We start from the raw sequence: 16,581 nt of genomic DNA, 5'->3' as shown, positions 1-16,581 counted from the left end.
AATGTGTGTCTGCGCCTGTTCACACACACACACACGGAAAGTAAATGTGGCAAATGCTAAGGACCAGTCAATCTAGGTGAAGTCTATATGGGTTTTCATTGTACTCTTCTTTCAAAGTTTCCATAGCTTTGAACTTAAAAAAAAATCCAAAGGGGAAGAAAGATTAAAATACAGATTCTCAGATCCCATTTCCAGATATTCTGGTTCAGTGAATCTGTATTTTTCAACTTCCCTTTATTCTGTTGCACAAAGTTGGGTACCATTGATTTCATTCAACTCTAGACTGTGTCGCTGGGAGAAGTAGGAAGGGACGGCGAGAGGGGTCGGGGTGAGTGTGTGTGTGTGTGTGTGTGTGTGTGTGTGTGTGTGTGTGTGTCTTTGACTTGTAAGTCAAGTGTAAATGGCTTTCTAGAACTCTGTCGCTTTTAACACAGCCCAGTGGTGATTCTTGGGTTTTTCCTCAGGTCTACTTAAGAAAACTCGAAACACGTCCATTTAGGTGGCCGCCAAAAAGTTTCCTGAAAGTAAATCGACCAGCTCTGTTGCAGAGCCGTTGGCGTCCTGTCGCCATGGAAACGGACGGTTCCATTCTTCCTCAAGGGGTGGTCTTGATTTTCTCTCCTTTTCGAATCCGCAGCGCGGCGCCCAGAAGACGCTCTCAGGAACCAGAGGGGCTTATGTAGATCTTAGTGCTCCTTGCAACGAGGCGGCGGCGCGAGGTGGGCGCGCCTCGCTCCGGAGGGAGCCCAGCGTCCAGTGTGCATGCACCCCGGCGTCCGGGTGGTGCGTCCCGGGGCTGGCGGAGGGCCCCTCCAAGTTCCTCACCGGCCCCCCACCTGGGAAGCGCGCTGGATCCAGCCGGCTGGCTGACTCCCCGAGACCCCCAGGATGCCAGAGGCCAGGACCTCCTGCCACGACCTCACGCGATGGAAGAAGAAGCCGCCGGTGCGCCGCACTGTCAGCCAGATCTGCCCGCCCCCGCGGCGGCCCCTGACGGTGGCCGACATCCAACCGGGCATGGAGAACGAGAGGCTGGGGGTCGTGCGGAATTCCATGTTTCAGAACCCGCTCATCGTCAAGGTGAGCCGACCCCACGCCCATCACCCTCTTGCGCTCGTCCCCTCACTGGGCACCCACGCGGCCTGGGGTTTCCACCCGTCCTGCCCCGGCCCCACCGCCCCGCTCCGAGCGCGACTCTGGGAGCTCCAGCTCTGGTCCGGACAGATCTGGACCCCCGGGCGGTCACGGGCAGGCCGCATCGCCTCGCTGAGCCTCAGTTTCCTCATCCTCAAAGTGGGATGATAATGCGCTCATTAAAGGGAGTGATTGGGAAGGTTGCATAAGGTAATCCCTGCGAGACCCCTGACACGCGGTAAGCGCTCCACGTTGGCGGCTATTTGCATATGTATTCACGCAGGGTGAACCCACAGGGTGACAGACAGGTAGCAGCACCCAGACTGCGTCCTTACCACCTGCCAGCCCTCGCAGGGTGCAGGCCGCCTCTCCCGATTCCCCTGCACGCCCGAGCTGCTGTTATGTAGCAAGTGTTCTGTACGTCTCTTGGAAGCATCACTTCACACGTTAATTTCCACCCAATCATACTCTTAACCAGAATTACGACTCTAAGAGACAGCGCGAATCTCTGCCCCAGGGGTCCCACAGGCACAAACGAGCGAGGGAGCCGCGGTTTCCAACTAGGTCGCCTCCTCTTTGATCGCACGCTCCCTTACATTAGTCACGTTTCGGGACTGGTGATCACCCATCGCTGGCGTGGCATCAACGCGCATTTCCGGGGCCCCAGGGAAGGTCAAGTTGAAGTTTGGCGCTTGGGAAGCTGGTCATGGAGCAATTTTACCTTGCGCCACTGGAGGGCAGTGTGCCTTTAAAAATGCGCGCAGTTCCCCAGATTGCGGAGGTGGAAGGCGCAGGTGATAACCGTGGATTCAGTAACAATTATTTATCTGAACGCCAGGAGCTGTTTAGAGCCCAGAGGTTTTGGTTGTTGTTAGTCTTTTTGTTTGTTTGTTTCGTACAGGGAACCTGGACTTTTCTTAACATCGTGGTAGAATTAGCTGAGTTAACTGGCTCCTATGAGAACACGGATTCTCTCCTCTTGCCCTACCCAAACTGTTTCCTGGTCCAGCAGCTGGGAGAAGCTGGCTTATCACACTAGACACCCTTCCATCTAACACCTCCCCTTCCTAGGCCTGCTAAAGTGGAGCAAAGTCCTTCACTTATTTCTAGGTGAGAAGAGCCACTCTCAGAGGACAGATGGCACAGACAGATGGGGTTCACCCCTCTGGGATCAAGGCGAGAATCAATTTCCCCGCCTCTGATCACTGCTTTTACTCAAGCAGTTACTGGTGGACCAACTCCTTCCTCCTTAAATACAAAATGGACAGCGTAATGGAGTTATTCTCCATGGTGAACTAAGAGTGTGTGATGCCCACCCCAAGCTATAATATATCCATAGAGACACATACATACATATAGGTATATGCATAGATATATACACATTGTACACACACACACTTTACATATATGTATGCACACACACACACGTGTGTGTACAACATGCATGTGTTTAACATGTATAGCATACATCTATAAGTAAAAATTTCCCCTCCCTTTTTTCCCTTTTGCTCGTGCTGCATATCAAGAAGGACAGTATTTGGCCTCTGGATGGCACTAGCTGAACAGCTTCCAGATGAATTCAGTCCTAATTCCTGAACTTGAACTTTGGGTCGGAAAATGTGCAGGAGACACTGACCCACCACCGAGGGTTCTGTCTTCAGAGCATGAGACACGGAGCAGGGCTGCCCGTCAGCGGCGACTCGGCTCAAGCAGCAGGGGGCGCCCTGGTGAGCGCGCCCTGCTTGTCTCCGGTCAGGAAAGCAGCTCTTTCCTTCTTACTTTCCTCCCTCCCGTTCTTGATGGGCGGTAAGGTAGTTTCAGTAGCAGTTACGATTATGTCCACATTTCAATACTGACCACCGCTACCAGATTTTTCTCCTAAAATCTGGCCTAAGTAAAAGCTGCAGAAACATTGAGAGCAAGGAGTAATCTTGATTGTTACCTTCTCCAGACCCCTCCGTAGTACACTGGGGACGCTGAGGCTGTCTGTGGTGGGTTCTTTGTGCAAAGGTTCCGGCAGAGGCTGGGGTAGAAGCTACGTTCACTGGCTCCCAGCCCAGCTTTACTTTGACCACTCCAAGAAGCTTCCTCTGTTTGAGAGGAAATTTAAATTATGAAAAAAACTTTGAGGTTTTCAGCTCTCAAGAAAAGAAGATTGAAAGTATGCAAGATGGTGGAGCCTTAAAAAAATCTTTTTAAAAAATAATATATTGCTGAAATCGCTGTTGAGGCTTGGCTTGTGGATTTCTTGACCGTGGCATGTCAGTTTCACAATCCCAGATTTTCAAACCCTTGTTTCTGTGCGAGTTCTCACTGTGTGCAGCAGAGGTGGGAGTGCCCTCTGCCTGGGGTGTCTGCAGGAGAATGATTGGAACTGAAGTGTTTTCCGGTTTGGTCTCAATCTGAATCTGAAGGTTGCATCTGTATTGGGGGAACATAGCACCTTAGAAAGAGTCATTTACTCCCCCATATTGGGGGGGTGTTGCTCAGATTGTTTCCTCCAGTGAATAGGATCGGGATTTTTTTTTCTTTCATTTAAAATGCAGACACACTGCCTGAACAAACACAACACTGCTGTTTCACACCCATGGAATTTACCGGGACGTACACACATCAGTTATTCAAGAACATGTCTGCAAGATGCCACCGTAACCAAGTGAAAAGTGAAAACCTCAGACATCCAAGCAGATATTTTATCAGCAAGTGCTCAACAACTCTTTGCCTCATTTAAAACCAAGCCAACTGGCTATTGAGTGGGGCTGATTGAATCAGCTCCATGTTTTAATGTGGCCACAAGAAGATGTAAATGTTTTCCATTAGAAAGGGCGTCTATTCTATTGTATAAAGTGACGTGGGGTTAGCCAGTTTTCCTTCAAATGTGACTCTCTGGGAAGAATAAAATTAAATAGAGAAAGAGCCAAGCTTCTCCCTGCTTGATTCACATTTCCCCAGAACTCTGTGACTCAACAGAGGATCCTGCTACAATAGCCTTCAAGGCTCCTTTACAGAACCTGTCAGGGTGCACCCTTCCTGCCATCGGAACTCGGCTGATATCCTGTCAATACAATTATGGGGAGAGACTGTTTGGTTTGCTCCACTGACAGCCTTGAATCTTCTGTCGCCCTGGAGAGGCAGGCTAGGTACAGGGGTGGAATTTATTGAATTGAGCATCCTTAGAGGGTGCAAATGATCACGGCACCCGATGTTTTTCATAATTTCTCGCCGACTTTGTTTTATCTGTGGGGCTTTATGTCACAAACAAGAAGCGTGTGCATTTGTAGGATAGAGCTATAGAATCACATCATTCTGGGGTTGGAAGGAGGCTTACAACCATCTAGTCCAATTCCTTTTCTGAGGCTATTAAGACCCAGAGAGGGAAAGAGACTCGCCCCAGGCACTACCCTGACCTGGTCACAGAAGTGGGATGAGATTTATGTCGCCTGACTTCCAGACCCATGCTCTTTGGCCGCGATACACAATTAGTTAATGAATGACAACCCAGATTGGTTATATCTGTACATCAGGCAGTCAGAAAAATGTTCATCGATGAATCTGATTCCATTATTGTTTCACTCAACATTCCCTCCAGAGTGAACTCTACTAATTTCTTGGGATTTGCTGACAGCCAAGAAATATTTTTTGAATGTTTACTGAGTGCTCTGCACCATCCTAAGCTCTCTTGGGGGCATAGAAACAAGTTCAGAACTTAGCTCTTGCCCATAAGGAGTTAATTATTTAGCTGGGGAGACAAAATATCCATATATATCATTATATATATGTATTTCATATGTACGACATATATATTGCTTAGCATAGCCCCTGCATCAAAGAAAGCTCTCAGGAAACATTAGCTCTCACTATTGTGCACGCGCACACACACACACACACACACACACACACACACACACACAGAGATAATAAGACAAGTAATGTCATGGGTCACCCCCCTGTAAGTTTCAAGTTTCTGCACTACCCAGAAAGGTTCAGATTTGGGGGGAGGAAACCCTGAGCAGGACTCAGGAGGCTTTATAAAGGAACAGTCCTGAAACTGGACCTTGAAGGGTGAAAAGGTAGATTCTGATCAGGGGTGGAGATTGGGAGAAACTCAGCCCTCCGGGGCCAGATGACTCGACCCTCCTTAGATCCTAAGGGTTCGTAGATTTTCACCCCAACCTGAGCTCTGTTTCCTAAGACTCAGAACGGCTGCTGGCATTCTTATCATTGTCATCACAGGGAAGCCTTTATTTAGAGGCAGTGTGTCCAAGTTGGATGCTCTGCAAAATTAGGCAACCACACAACCACACTAAGAGCCTAACATCTCTGATAAATATTGATGCAGGTGAACATCGGCACGTAGGTAGAGACAAATGCAAAGAAGGTGGGCAGACAAACACACAGTCGGGCGAACAACCCAGCGTAGGTCAGTATTTTTATCATGTTTGAGTGAAATGGGAAAATGTTATATTCCGCCACGTACTGCAGAGACTATGCCTTTGATCGCTCAGATCCTTTTACGTTCAATTTACAATGTAACTGGAGAAAATAAAACACAAGAGAGGGGGGCAGAAACTGAGCCGCCCGTCTTAAGGTCCCAGTCTCGGCAGGCTGGTGGGCAGCTTTCATTTTTCTAGGGAAAGCTACGGGGTTGTCCATCCCTGCAACTCTTTCTCTCTAGGTCCTTTTTTTCCTTCTTTCTTCCTTTCAAATCAAAGCTTCCAGCTTCCTGGCGCCCATCCTTCAGCGAGCAAGGGTGAGCGAGCAGGGGCTGCAGCAGTGCCCAGCCCTGTGGTCGGTTCAGAAAGGATACCTGCTCCCTCCCAGGCTTTTTACTACCGGCCCCCGGCCCCTGGGGTGGGTGGGTGGGACAGATCTCCTGGACGAGGAGCCCGCCTTCCTCTTTGTCCCTCTAAAAAAGGGGGCCTTTGGCTTTGAAACGTTAATGAAGACCTCAGAATGCGGGTTCCTGGGGGATGAGCTCAGCCTCCTTCTGAACACTCCTCTCAGATCAGTGGCGGGAAGGCCGTTCCTCCAGGAAGAATTCTGAGTCCTGGACGAACAAGTCAGCAGTGGCTTCCAGCACCTTCCAGAATCTTCCAGGCTCAAGTGCTGCGCATAGTAGAATTTAGGCCGCTTTTCCTGTATTTGAAAGACAAAGTTTTCTTGATTTACGACTGGCCCTGCAGACAAAATTTCAACCTCCTATTTCTTTCTTAAAAAAAAAAAAAAATTATTTATTTATTTATTTTTAGCTGCACTGGGTCTTTGTTGCTGCGCGCGGGCTTTGTCTAGTTGTGGCGAGCCGGGGCTACTCTTCGTTGAGGTGTGCGGGCTTCTCATTGCGGTGGCTTCTCTTGTTGCCGAGCACGGGCTCTACGTGCGTGGGCTTCAGTAGTTGTGGCACGCGGGCTCAGTAGTTGTGGCATACGGGCTTAGTTGCTTCGAGGCACGTGGGATCTTCCCGGACCAGGGCTCAGATCTGTGTCCCCTGTGTTGGCAGGTGGATTCTTAACCACTGCACCACCAGGGAAGCCCCAAACCCCTATTTCTAATTTCAGTGGTTTTCAAGTCATTCACCTGTCTCTAGAAGCATCAGAGTTCTCGTAAAGTGCCTGATTCAAACTGCTCGTTAAGAAAATGCATCTTTAACTGTTCAAAAAGTATAATGGGAAGGAAACACAATTAAAAGTGTTCTATACGAAATGCTGACAGTGGAGACCACCAGCTTGTGAGCAGTGACTTGAATTGGTTCCTTTGGGGTCGTTGGTTCTGTGTTTGTGCTGGTCCTGCAGTGAGTGTGTCACAGACCAGGAGGATTGGAACCAAGCTCAGACCCTGCTGGACTTCTAGGCTGGGTAAATCCGTTTCTGGAGGCCAGCGTACAGAGGGATTGCTGTGGCCCTGGGAACTGCGCTCCGTTAAACCTCAGTCACATCTGCTGGGCCATCGCTCCAGGACCCTCTGGCTGGCTGGGCAAAAAGAAACAAAGGCACAGTCACAGTCGGACTACATTTTGGTTGGTTTTAGCATATACTGTAAGTGCTGGGTGCTTCTTGTCTGACTTTTGTATTTGTTAAAAAAACAAAACCAAAAACAGGATGTGAGCATTTGTTGGTTGTTGATAACAATTCAACTTTAAATGAAATCGCCCCTTGACTCTCCTTTCAAGCTCCTGGACTGTGAAAACAGTTCCAGGCTGCAGCTGTTGTTTCCATACCGTCACAAAAGACACAGCAGTAAGTTGGACAGCACAGGGAACTCTACTTAATGCACTGTGGTGACCTAAATGGGAAGGAAATCCAAAAAAGGGGGATATATGTATATGTATAACTGATTTATTTTGCTGTACAGTAGAAACTAACACAGCATTGTAAAGCAGCTATACCCCAATAAAAATTAATTTAAAAAAATAAGTTGGTAGCCCAGGCAGATATAAAAGTGCAGCCACCCCACTGGAGACAAAGGCGGTGTAGATGTCAGGCCACGGAGCCAGGCACATCCCAGGGCACGTTCTGTCTCAGCCGCTTTCTTGCTGTGCCACGCGTGAGGTGATTTACCTTTGAGCCTCAGTTTCCTCTCTGTAAAATGGGCTGTTACAGCTGGCACCAGCCATGGGGGAGTTGTGAGGGTTCAATGAGATGACACAGGTGTGCCAGGCCCAGGAGGGCACTTAATACGTGGGCACTTGTGTTATTTTCCATTATCCTGCTTCTAACACTTACGTTCCTCAAGACAACCTTATTCTCATCAATCGACTCTAGGTAAATGTCCTAAATCTGAACTTATAAATGTATCATGAGACGAATCCACTCAGGGGCTTACTCTTTTTTTTTTTTTTTTTTTGCGGTACGCTGGCCTCTCCCTGCTGTGGCCTCTCCCGTTGCGGAGCGCAGGCTCCGGACGCGCAGGCGCAGCGGCCACGGCTCACGGGCCCAGCCGCTCCGCGGCACGTGGGATCTTCCCGGACCGGGGCACGAACCCGCGTCCCCTGCATCGGCGGGCGGACTCCCAACCACTGCGCCACCGGGGAAGCCCCAGGGCTTACTCTTTTCCCCCTTTGTGCTCTTGTTGAAAATTACCGTTGCCCACCCCATCTCATGCTTCCTGAAACTGTGTGCCCTGAAGCAGATGGGTTCTCCCTGGCTAAGGGTGAAAACGATTTGGTTTCTAGCTCTCCTGAGGGTTCTTGGGCAAGTGGCTTAACGTCCAAGCCTGTTTCCTCATTTGTGAAGTATGGGTGCTAATAACTACCTTGTTTACTTCTCAAGGACGTAACGAAGGTTGATTTAAATGAGACGCTATCTTATGGTAGAGATTATGACATTCTGGAAGTAGACCAATGGTCCTCAGCGGGGGCGGGGGGGCACTTTGCTCCCCAGGGGACCTTCTGGCCGCGTCAGGAGACGCTTTTGCTTATCACAGCCGGGAAGGGGGCTGCTACCAGCATCTAGTGGGTACAAGCCAAGGATGCTGTCCAACAATGCACAGGATGCCTGCACCACCCCCCAAAAAAGGGAATCATCTCCCCAAGTGCCAATAGTGCTGAGGCTGAGAAACCCTGGGCCAGAAAAAACATCAACATGTGGAGAATTCATTATTAGTTCATCCACGGTCCAGGGTCTCTTGAAAATGTAATACAAAGATTATAGAAATGAGATGGTTTAGTTTAATTGCTTCTCTATCCATTGTTTGCTTCTGTCCCCTGACTCCATTCATTTTATGGCCATTTTATGTTTTTAAATTTAAAAAAAAAATTATTTATTTATTGGCGTGCCATGCGTCTTGCGGGATCTTAGTTCTTCGACCAGGGAGGATTGAACCCAGGCCCCCTGCAGTGGAAGCGCGGAGTCCTAACCACTGGACCTTTTATGGCCATTTTAAGTTCCCCCTTTTGAATCCGTTTCCTTTGCCTTAGTTCCAGGTTCCATACATTTGCTGGTTTCTGTCAGGGCTTATCTGTCTCCAGCCTCACCCACGTTGGAGTTTAAAAAAATAGAAAGCATTTCTAGCAATCCGTAAGGGTGAGGCTCTATAATTCATCAGATAAACTGATTAGCATAGGGGCTGGTTTGTTGAGTAATCACTGACCACCGAGCACAAGCTTTGTTTCCCTGGCGCATTACCTTCCGAGGGCTTTTGCTTTGGTTGTGCTTTTCTCAGCATGAACTCATTTAGGGTTTAAAACGGAATTGATCTGGTCCAGCAAAAATTAAGCTCACGGTGGACCAGAGTCCCAGCCTAGCTCTTACACTCTCGCTGTGGAACGAAGTACAGCATTTCAGAGAAGCGAGTCAATGTGCTTTATAAGGAAAACAGCCGTATTTTTCCACCCAATAATTTAAAGGCACATCAGGGTTCGGTCAAGACACTGACTGATGTGGGTCAATGAGCAGAAAGGTCAACATGAAGAGCACACGGGGGGAGAATAGCTCGCCAAGAGCATTGTAGAAAACGCATAATGAGCCAGAGAGAGGGGTTTTTTGATCTTTTATATGAACCAAACAATACATATTGGGGGGGACCAATGAACACAGAAGCGAACAAGATAAATTTCTTTGTGTGGACCAAAATCCGTTGTGTTTGTCCAGAGGAATGAAAGTGGAGAATCAGAAGCGCTTTGATTTCAAGGTACGACATTAGTGAAAGGCCACATCACTGCCAGGTGGCTGGCCATTTGGGACCAATGGCACAGCATCCAAGCTGCCTCGCCACATCAGAGAAAAAGCCCCAGCTAGCCGAAGCTCAGAGGCCGCAGCCTCCTGCAAAGATGGGGGCGCCCCAAAAGGCATGGGGAGAGGCGATCTTATGGCCATAGCATTGCAGTTGAGGGAACTGGAAAATTTGCTGGCAACTTTTGGGGTCAATTTTGCTGGACACTAGTCAGTCTGGCCGTATTTGCCACACTAAAATGCCATTTTACTGTTCCCGTTATGAATTCCATTCATATATTCCCACTGTCTCCCAGAGATCTCTAAGAACAGAGACACTGACTTAAAATTCTTGTTTGATATGCATTTGAAACTATTAATGAACCCCTCAGTCAATGAGCAAATATTTCTCACACACCTATAATGCACAAGGCGCTGGTGGAAACACAAAGAGGTTTAAGAATTTGTTTCCAAGGAGTTTATGGAAGAACCAGACTTTGCACATTGAAACCACTAATAAAAGTTATCAAAGGCAGGAGAGGTGCTGAGAGGCATATTTGGGAGTAAAGGTAGGAGCAGCGTTGGGGCACCCAGGGCAGCTTGTGCACCTGGGCTGGGGCTGCAAGGTGACCTGCATTCCAGTGGCTGGAAAGGAGAGGAGGGGCTCCAGGGGAGGGGCTGGCCTGAGCAAAGGTCTGAAATGGACAAGAACAGACAGCTCTAGGATGCTATGAGGAAAGCAGTGGCAGACGCATTCACTCACTGCTTGAATTAGCAGAATTAACTGCTTGTGTACGAGACACAGAGCTCGGCACCAAGGATACGGGGGTAGACCAATCTGGGTACAGGCTTTGCCCTCAAAGAGCTTATAATCTCGTAGACAGAAACAAGCATCAAAACCAACAGCAAAGCGGTACAGATGTGGTGACGGCCGTCTGGATGGGACTCGTGCTCAGCGCTTGAGGGCAGCTGTGCCCGGATGCGGGGAGGCGAGGGAAGCTCTCCTAGACTGGATGGCTAGAGCTGAACCTTGACACCAAGATGAGTCAGGTGAGGTGGGGGCAGAGGTGGAGGCAGGTGTTGTGTGGCCTGTAGCTTATGCAATTCGGGCGATCTCTTCTTAAGAAAGAAACAGAGTACAGGGAATTCCCTGGTGGACCAGTGGTTAGGGCTCTCACTTCTGCTGCTGGGGCCCTGGTTCAATCCCTGGTCAGGGAACTAAGATCCTGCAAGCCGCATGGTGTGGCCAAAAACAAACAAACAAATAAATAAAAAGGAAACAGAGTACAACATTTAAAATGATGTTGGAGATGAAGTCCAAGGCCTTGGAAGGGACCCGGTACAAAGAGGGGCCCTGAAGCCTCAGCTTCATTAGCTTCAGGGTAAATCAACTTTTGACTGGGGGAGAAAAAGCTTCCTAGGAGAAAGGATGTTCAGGGGGAGGTGGGAGGGGGAAAATGCACCGGATCGCCAGACTTGAGAGGCCTCGGTTCCTCTCTAGGCTGTGTGTCATCCATCCATCCATCCTTCCATCATCTAGTCATGCATTCATGCATTCATTCATTCAGCACTGCACACACTTCCCCTGGACCAGACACTCCGGGCCCCGTGACCACAGTCATGAGCTCCCAGCCTTCTGCACACTCTTTTTTTTTTTTTTGCGGTACGCGGGTCTCTCACCGTCGTGGCCTCTCCCGTCGCGGAGCACAGGCTCCGGACGCGCAGGCGCAGCGGCCACGGCTCACGGGCCCAGCCGCTCCGCGGCACGTGGGATCCTCCCGGACCGGGGCACGAACCCGTGTCCCCTGCATCGGCAGGCGGGCTCTCAACCACTGCGCCTCCAGGGAAGCCCTGCACACTCTTATTGGCTCTGAAACCTTGGGTGAGTCCCTGGAATGTCCCAAAGCCTTGGTTTCTGCACATCTGAGTGGCTTTCGCCCTGAGAACTGCTGGGAGCCTTCCCTTCATTTGCTTATTCGACCCTTTGCAAAATGTTTATCGAGGGCCTCTTAGGTGCCAGGCAGCGTGCTGGGCCTGGGGAGACCTCTGTGGGCAAAGAGAGCCTGAGTTCCTGCCTGCAGGCAGCTCAAAGCCCCGGTGAAGACAGACAATAGGGCAACTACCTCTTCCCTAGGGTTAAGCACTGTGGGGGCAGCTGCGGTGCCAGGAGGCTATGCAAGTTCAAGTCCAAGGACGTGACATCTCAGCCCAACCTCCTGGGATGAGTAGAGTAGCCGGTTATGGCATGCTGGTGGGAGTGTGCGTGTGTGTCTGTGTCTGGGTGGGCAGTAGACAGAGACTGTTCTGGGCAAAATAAAAGCTTTTGTGCCTCCAAGGCAAGGAGGAACTTGGAATTCAGGAGGCTGCAGTGAAGCATCAGGGGAGGCAGATGCTGAGAGGAGGCTGGGCAGAGAGTGAGGCCAGGTCTGGCGGGGCTCCCAGTTGGATCTGAGAGCTGCAGGCGCCAGAGCAAGTAGGATAAACAAGACAGAGAACAGAGGGCTGAGAGACAAGTTCCAGAAATCAACAGTAGGTCTAAGTGCCAGCCCCTCCCTCCCAGCGTTGATGGGGACCAAGGTACCCACTCCTGGCTGCAGGATGCTGCGGGTTGACGGAAGGACTCACCAAGAGCCCTACTGTGCCGGGACAGACACGTTCGCTGCATCCCGGTCTCCTACCAGCCTGCACGTCTGGAACACATGGGCCAGGCGAGCAGTGCTACGGTTTAGGGTTAGCAGCTGCGATTTGTTTACTTTCTGCAAGTTAAACAAGCCCCTGGTCTGTCATGCTCTGAATTTTCCCCAAGTCGTTTGAGGGAGCCTGCTGAGGTGATTCTGAGGGATCCCTTAGGACCGAGTGCCGGGCTTCGCGTCTGCCTTCAAAACCTTTATAAATAGTCACTCAAGATTTTGCGCTCTCTCTAGGCACCCAGTGGGCATAAATTCGGAGGTTTAAGCAAGTCTTTCAGAAACTTCCCTTCTAAAAGGGAAGCGTCTGCCTGGGGCTTCTGAAAGCTCCATCTTTCCTTAGGCAGCCGCGTGCTCCTGGCGGCAGATCCTCCCAGGATCACCTGGCAGGATGCTCGCGGGCCTGACTTCTCCCGGAGTGGGAGGGTGCCTGGAGGCTGAGGCCTGGAGTCTGAGTTTCCAGGAAGCTCCTGGCTGGTGACCCATTTGGCCAGCTGACACCCTCTCTGTGCCAGCCGACAGCAGCTGCCCTTCGTGGAGCCCACTATGTGCCAGGCACTGTGCTGGTCCTTCTTAGGCATCACCTCCCTTAAACCTCTGCCACAATCCTAAGAGGCAGGATTGCTGTCATTCCCATTTTACAGATGGGGAAACTGAGGCTTAGAGAACCTACACAACTTGCCCACAGTTGTCCAGCATGTGTGTGGAGGAGCCAGGCTTCAAGCCAGGTCTGGGACTCTGCAGCCTGAGGTCCTAACCACTGTGCAAATCAAAAGAACTTGGTGACACCAACAGTTCCCATTGCTGAATACCTGCTAAGTGCCAGACTTTTACACATATGATCTCAACTAGGCAAGGTCGGAGCTCAGAAAGACTCATAACATGCCCAAGGTCACACAGAGGGTAAGTAGCAGAGTGGGGGCTCGGACGGTGGCTTGTTTGAATTCACAGCTTGTCCTGGTCCTTATACGTTATGCCACACTGTCCATCACCCCAGAGACTCCTTTGTCCTGATGGGAGAGAAGAGTCTGGTGCGTACCCATCTCCATCCACCTAAAGGGTTAACTTCATCCAGAGGTGTACTTTCTGTTCTCAAGGAGCTTACATAGTTGGGCACATATGCCGTACCAGGCGCGCGCACCCCCCCCCCCCCCCCACACACACACCCTAGACGTTGCTGTTTTTCTAAGGCTGAAACCTATAGGGCCAGTGAGGCTCAGACATACAAGACATACAAAACAGTTAGGAAGAGGGTCCGTGGCCTAGAGAGGTCCAAAAAAGCCTGGTGGAGTTGCTGGACGGCCAAGCAGGACTCAGCGGGCCTGAGAGGAGGAAGCAGGTCATTTTAGATGTAGACGATGACCAGACAAGGCGAGAAACTGGATGTTGAGAACTTGGGTGCGTTTGGAGGGGAAGTCTGGAGGCGAGGAAGCGCGCTAGGGAGGGATGCCGGCAGCGGGTCAGGGTGGCTTAAGGTAAAGCTTGCACTTCTGTGTCACCACATACTGTCTCAAGAAGAGACAAGGCATACAGAGAAAAGGAGCGTGGACACTTGGCTTCCTACAGAATCCTGGAGTTCAGGTTATTCTGTACGTGTGTGTCTGCCGGCCAGCCAGGAGCCAGGCTGGCTGGCTGGGGCTGAGGGGCGAAACCTCCATCCAGGCTGACCAGAATGGCCTCCCCCTTTCCAAGGGAAGGTGTCCCCTCCTCCTCTCCCACCCATCGCCCATCCCCTCCCCGCCCCCCAAATCAGAGAGAGCAAATTGTTATCAGATTAGCGCCAGCAAAGAAAAGCACAGTCCTGTTCACCCCCGCAGTTCGTTAGCATTTAGATAGACTGGGACAGGGGCCCACACAATGGGCTTCAAAGCCTGGCTTGGGCAGGCGGCAGGAGGGATTAATTTCTTTAACCAACAGGCCTGATCTGGCCTAACTCATTACCCTGCCTTGTCCGTGTGGATGTTAGATTCGATTGAAGATTATGCCATTAGGCCTTTCCCTTGTTTTCTGCTGAAACCGGGGCTGTTGAATTGCACATTCTCCCGTCCCCCCCCTTCAATACTCAGTGGCCTGAGGTTCTAATTCTGCTTCATTGAAACTTCATCAACTTTTCCAATCAAGTGGAAGGATCCAAAATAGACTCTGTGAGCAGAAAGGCCCGCTTCCCTTTGTCAGATAATTTATTCTGTTTTCCCCCTCCTCCCCACCTCCCTCTCTTTCTGTCTCCAGCTCGCACCCCTCCCCCCCCTCCCAGGGCTCCCCCCCCCCCCCCCCCCCCGTCCCCTTATCCCAATGCTGAAAATGAGATTACAGTATTTAAATGACTATGATAATCAATCTAGGGACCCGGAGCTGAGATTGAGGTTAATTTTTCTTAGCAGAACAAAGAAGCGTGATGCCTTTGGGGACATGAAGGTGCAATCTGGGTTTCTTGCTCATGTTTTTTTTTTTCCCCCTGAAATTGCAGTTTTAGGAGTCTTTTCTTGTTACTAACTAGGCGCCGACTGTGATTTTTGAATGGCGGCAGCCCCTAGGAGAGCAGAAATGTAATTTCGGGCTGATAAACAGCTAACGGCCCTCAATCAACAATTTTAATAGGAAAAAAAAAAAAAGACACTTATGTGATACGAGTACAGATCTAATGAAAGGGTGATCATTTACCTTATTTATTTTTAAACACACCAGGAATACCGTCCCGGTGCGTTAGAGCCAGTCATTACGGCGGCGAGGTTCACCCGTGAACTTTTGAACGAGAAGCGTTGTCACTCAGTCCGTCTTCTCCCTGGCAGTTTGTGCCACTACAAAAGTTGAGGTTTTTGTCATGTTTTGGCTAATTGGGAACAGGGTCATTATACCATTGAAAATCGACATGAAAGTGACTTGTTCGATTGTTACCTGAAGCACTCAAAGCTGGCCATTCTGCTGCTGGCCGCCTCCCCCGACAGCAGCTTCTAAAACAGAGAGAATCAGAATATGTATATTTCTTTGTCTCCCTTTGCTATCTTGTCAGAGCTGTTTCACACGCTACCACCCAATGTTATCTTTTATTTGTGTCAGGAGAAAGGATTTGACAAGTTCGGAATACAGTGTTCGTTTGGCAAGGCAATTTTTTCATACCAATTTCGAGGAGGAAATGAAACTATCTTTCAACAGGATGCGCCCCATCAGTTTTGGGCCAGACTTATTACGAGAGAGGGCGTTGCAGAACTTTTTTTTTCCTCCGCCACGATCCCGAAAAGTCTGATCCGTTTTTTAAAAAGTAGGATTCGGTTTCTGCATGCAACCCTGGTTGGGGGAAATAAGAAACACCCAGAGCGTCTTCACACAGGGATGCCTCCCGTTCTGTCTCCCTCCCTGCTCCCCACAAGTTATTCATAGGCCGCAATAAATTGTTCCTCTTCTACGTTCTAATGACTTTGTTTCAGACCCTTTAAGCTGCGGGGGAGCCTCTGACAGTGATCTGCATTCGCAAAGCAAGATCTTTAATAACCACCCTTGTCTGAAGGAGGAAGCAGAAACCATAAGCAACCTTGCTTGTGAAGACAAACCCCTGCAACCCCAAATCCAGTCTCCTCCACTGTTTACCTAAAGAAGAAGTCTCTCTCACCCTCTGTGCCACCAACTTCATTTGGGGCAGTGGTTTATGGTGACATTTTTCTTTCTTAAAACAAATATTGGCTCACCGTGGGGAAATTAGAACTCCATTAGGCATTGCTGTATTGTACAGCAGGCTGCATTACAGCAATCAAGCTGCTATTAATTGGTTTCTTCCTCAGGAATAATTCAGGGAGGGTAGAGGGAAAGGGGAAAGTGAAGATGGATCTAAGCCATAATTTCTTAAAATGACATCATCTAAATCAGCCAAGGTGATCATCACGTGGTTATTAAGCTAAATATAAGGAAGACGCTGCCCAGCGATATAGTGAATTTGTCAATACACAAAGCCTGCAGCGGACTGACTGCCAAGCTGAGAAGAGTTCGCTCTAAGACGCACGTGGGCCAAGCCTCAGCCGGGTCTGGGCAACTCAGGACTGACTTCCTCGCAGCACCAGAGGCCCTGATTCTTCCACGTGGGTGTAGACGTTTTTCTTTCCTGAGATGAGATGAGATTCCCC

The 16,581-nt window shown here is 49.8% G+C and overlaps 1 protein-coding gene across 1 annotated transcript in view; it reads left to right on the top strand.

Moving 5' to 3' along the window:
* The first annotated feature begins 641 nt into the window (after nt 1–641).
* CFAP77 (cilia and flagella associated protein 77) overlaps nt 642–16,581 on the top strand; it is a 134,807-nt gene continuing 118,867 nt past the window's right edge. The window contains exon 1 of the mRNA XM_059071488.2: nt 642–1,080. Coding sequence (XP_058927471.1) covers nt 889–1,080 — 192 coding nt within the window. The 5' untranslated portion in view covers nt 642–888. The remainder of the gene's footprint in view (nt 1,081–16,581) is intronic.

This window comes from Kogia breviceps, chromosome 8, assembly GCF_026419965.1.
Source record: "Kogia breviceps isolate mKogBre1 chromosome 8, mKogBre1 haplotype 1, whole genome shotgun sequence".
NCBI lineage: Eukaryota > Metazoa > Chordata > Mammalia > Artiodactyla > Physeteridae > Kogia > Kogia breviceps.
The sequence above is the reverse complement of the archived record's forward strand: the minus strand, read 5'-3'. Positions and strand labels throughout refer to the sequence as shown.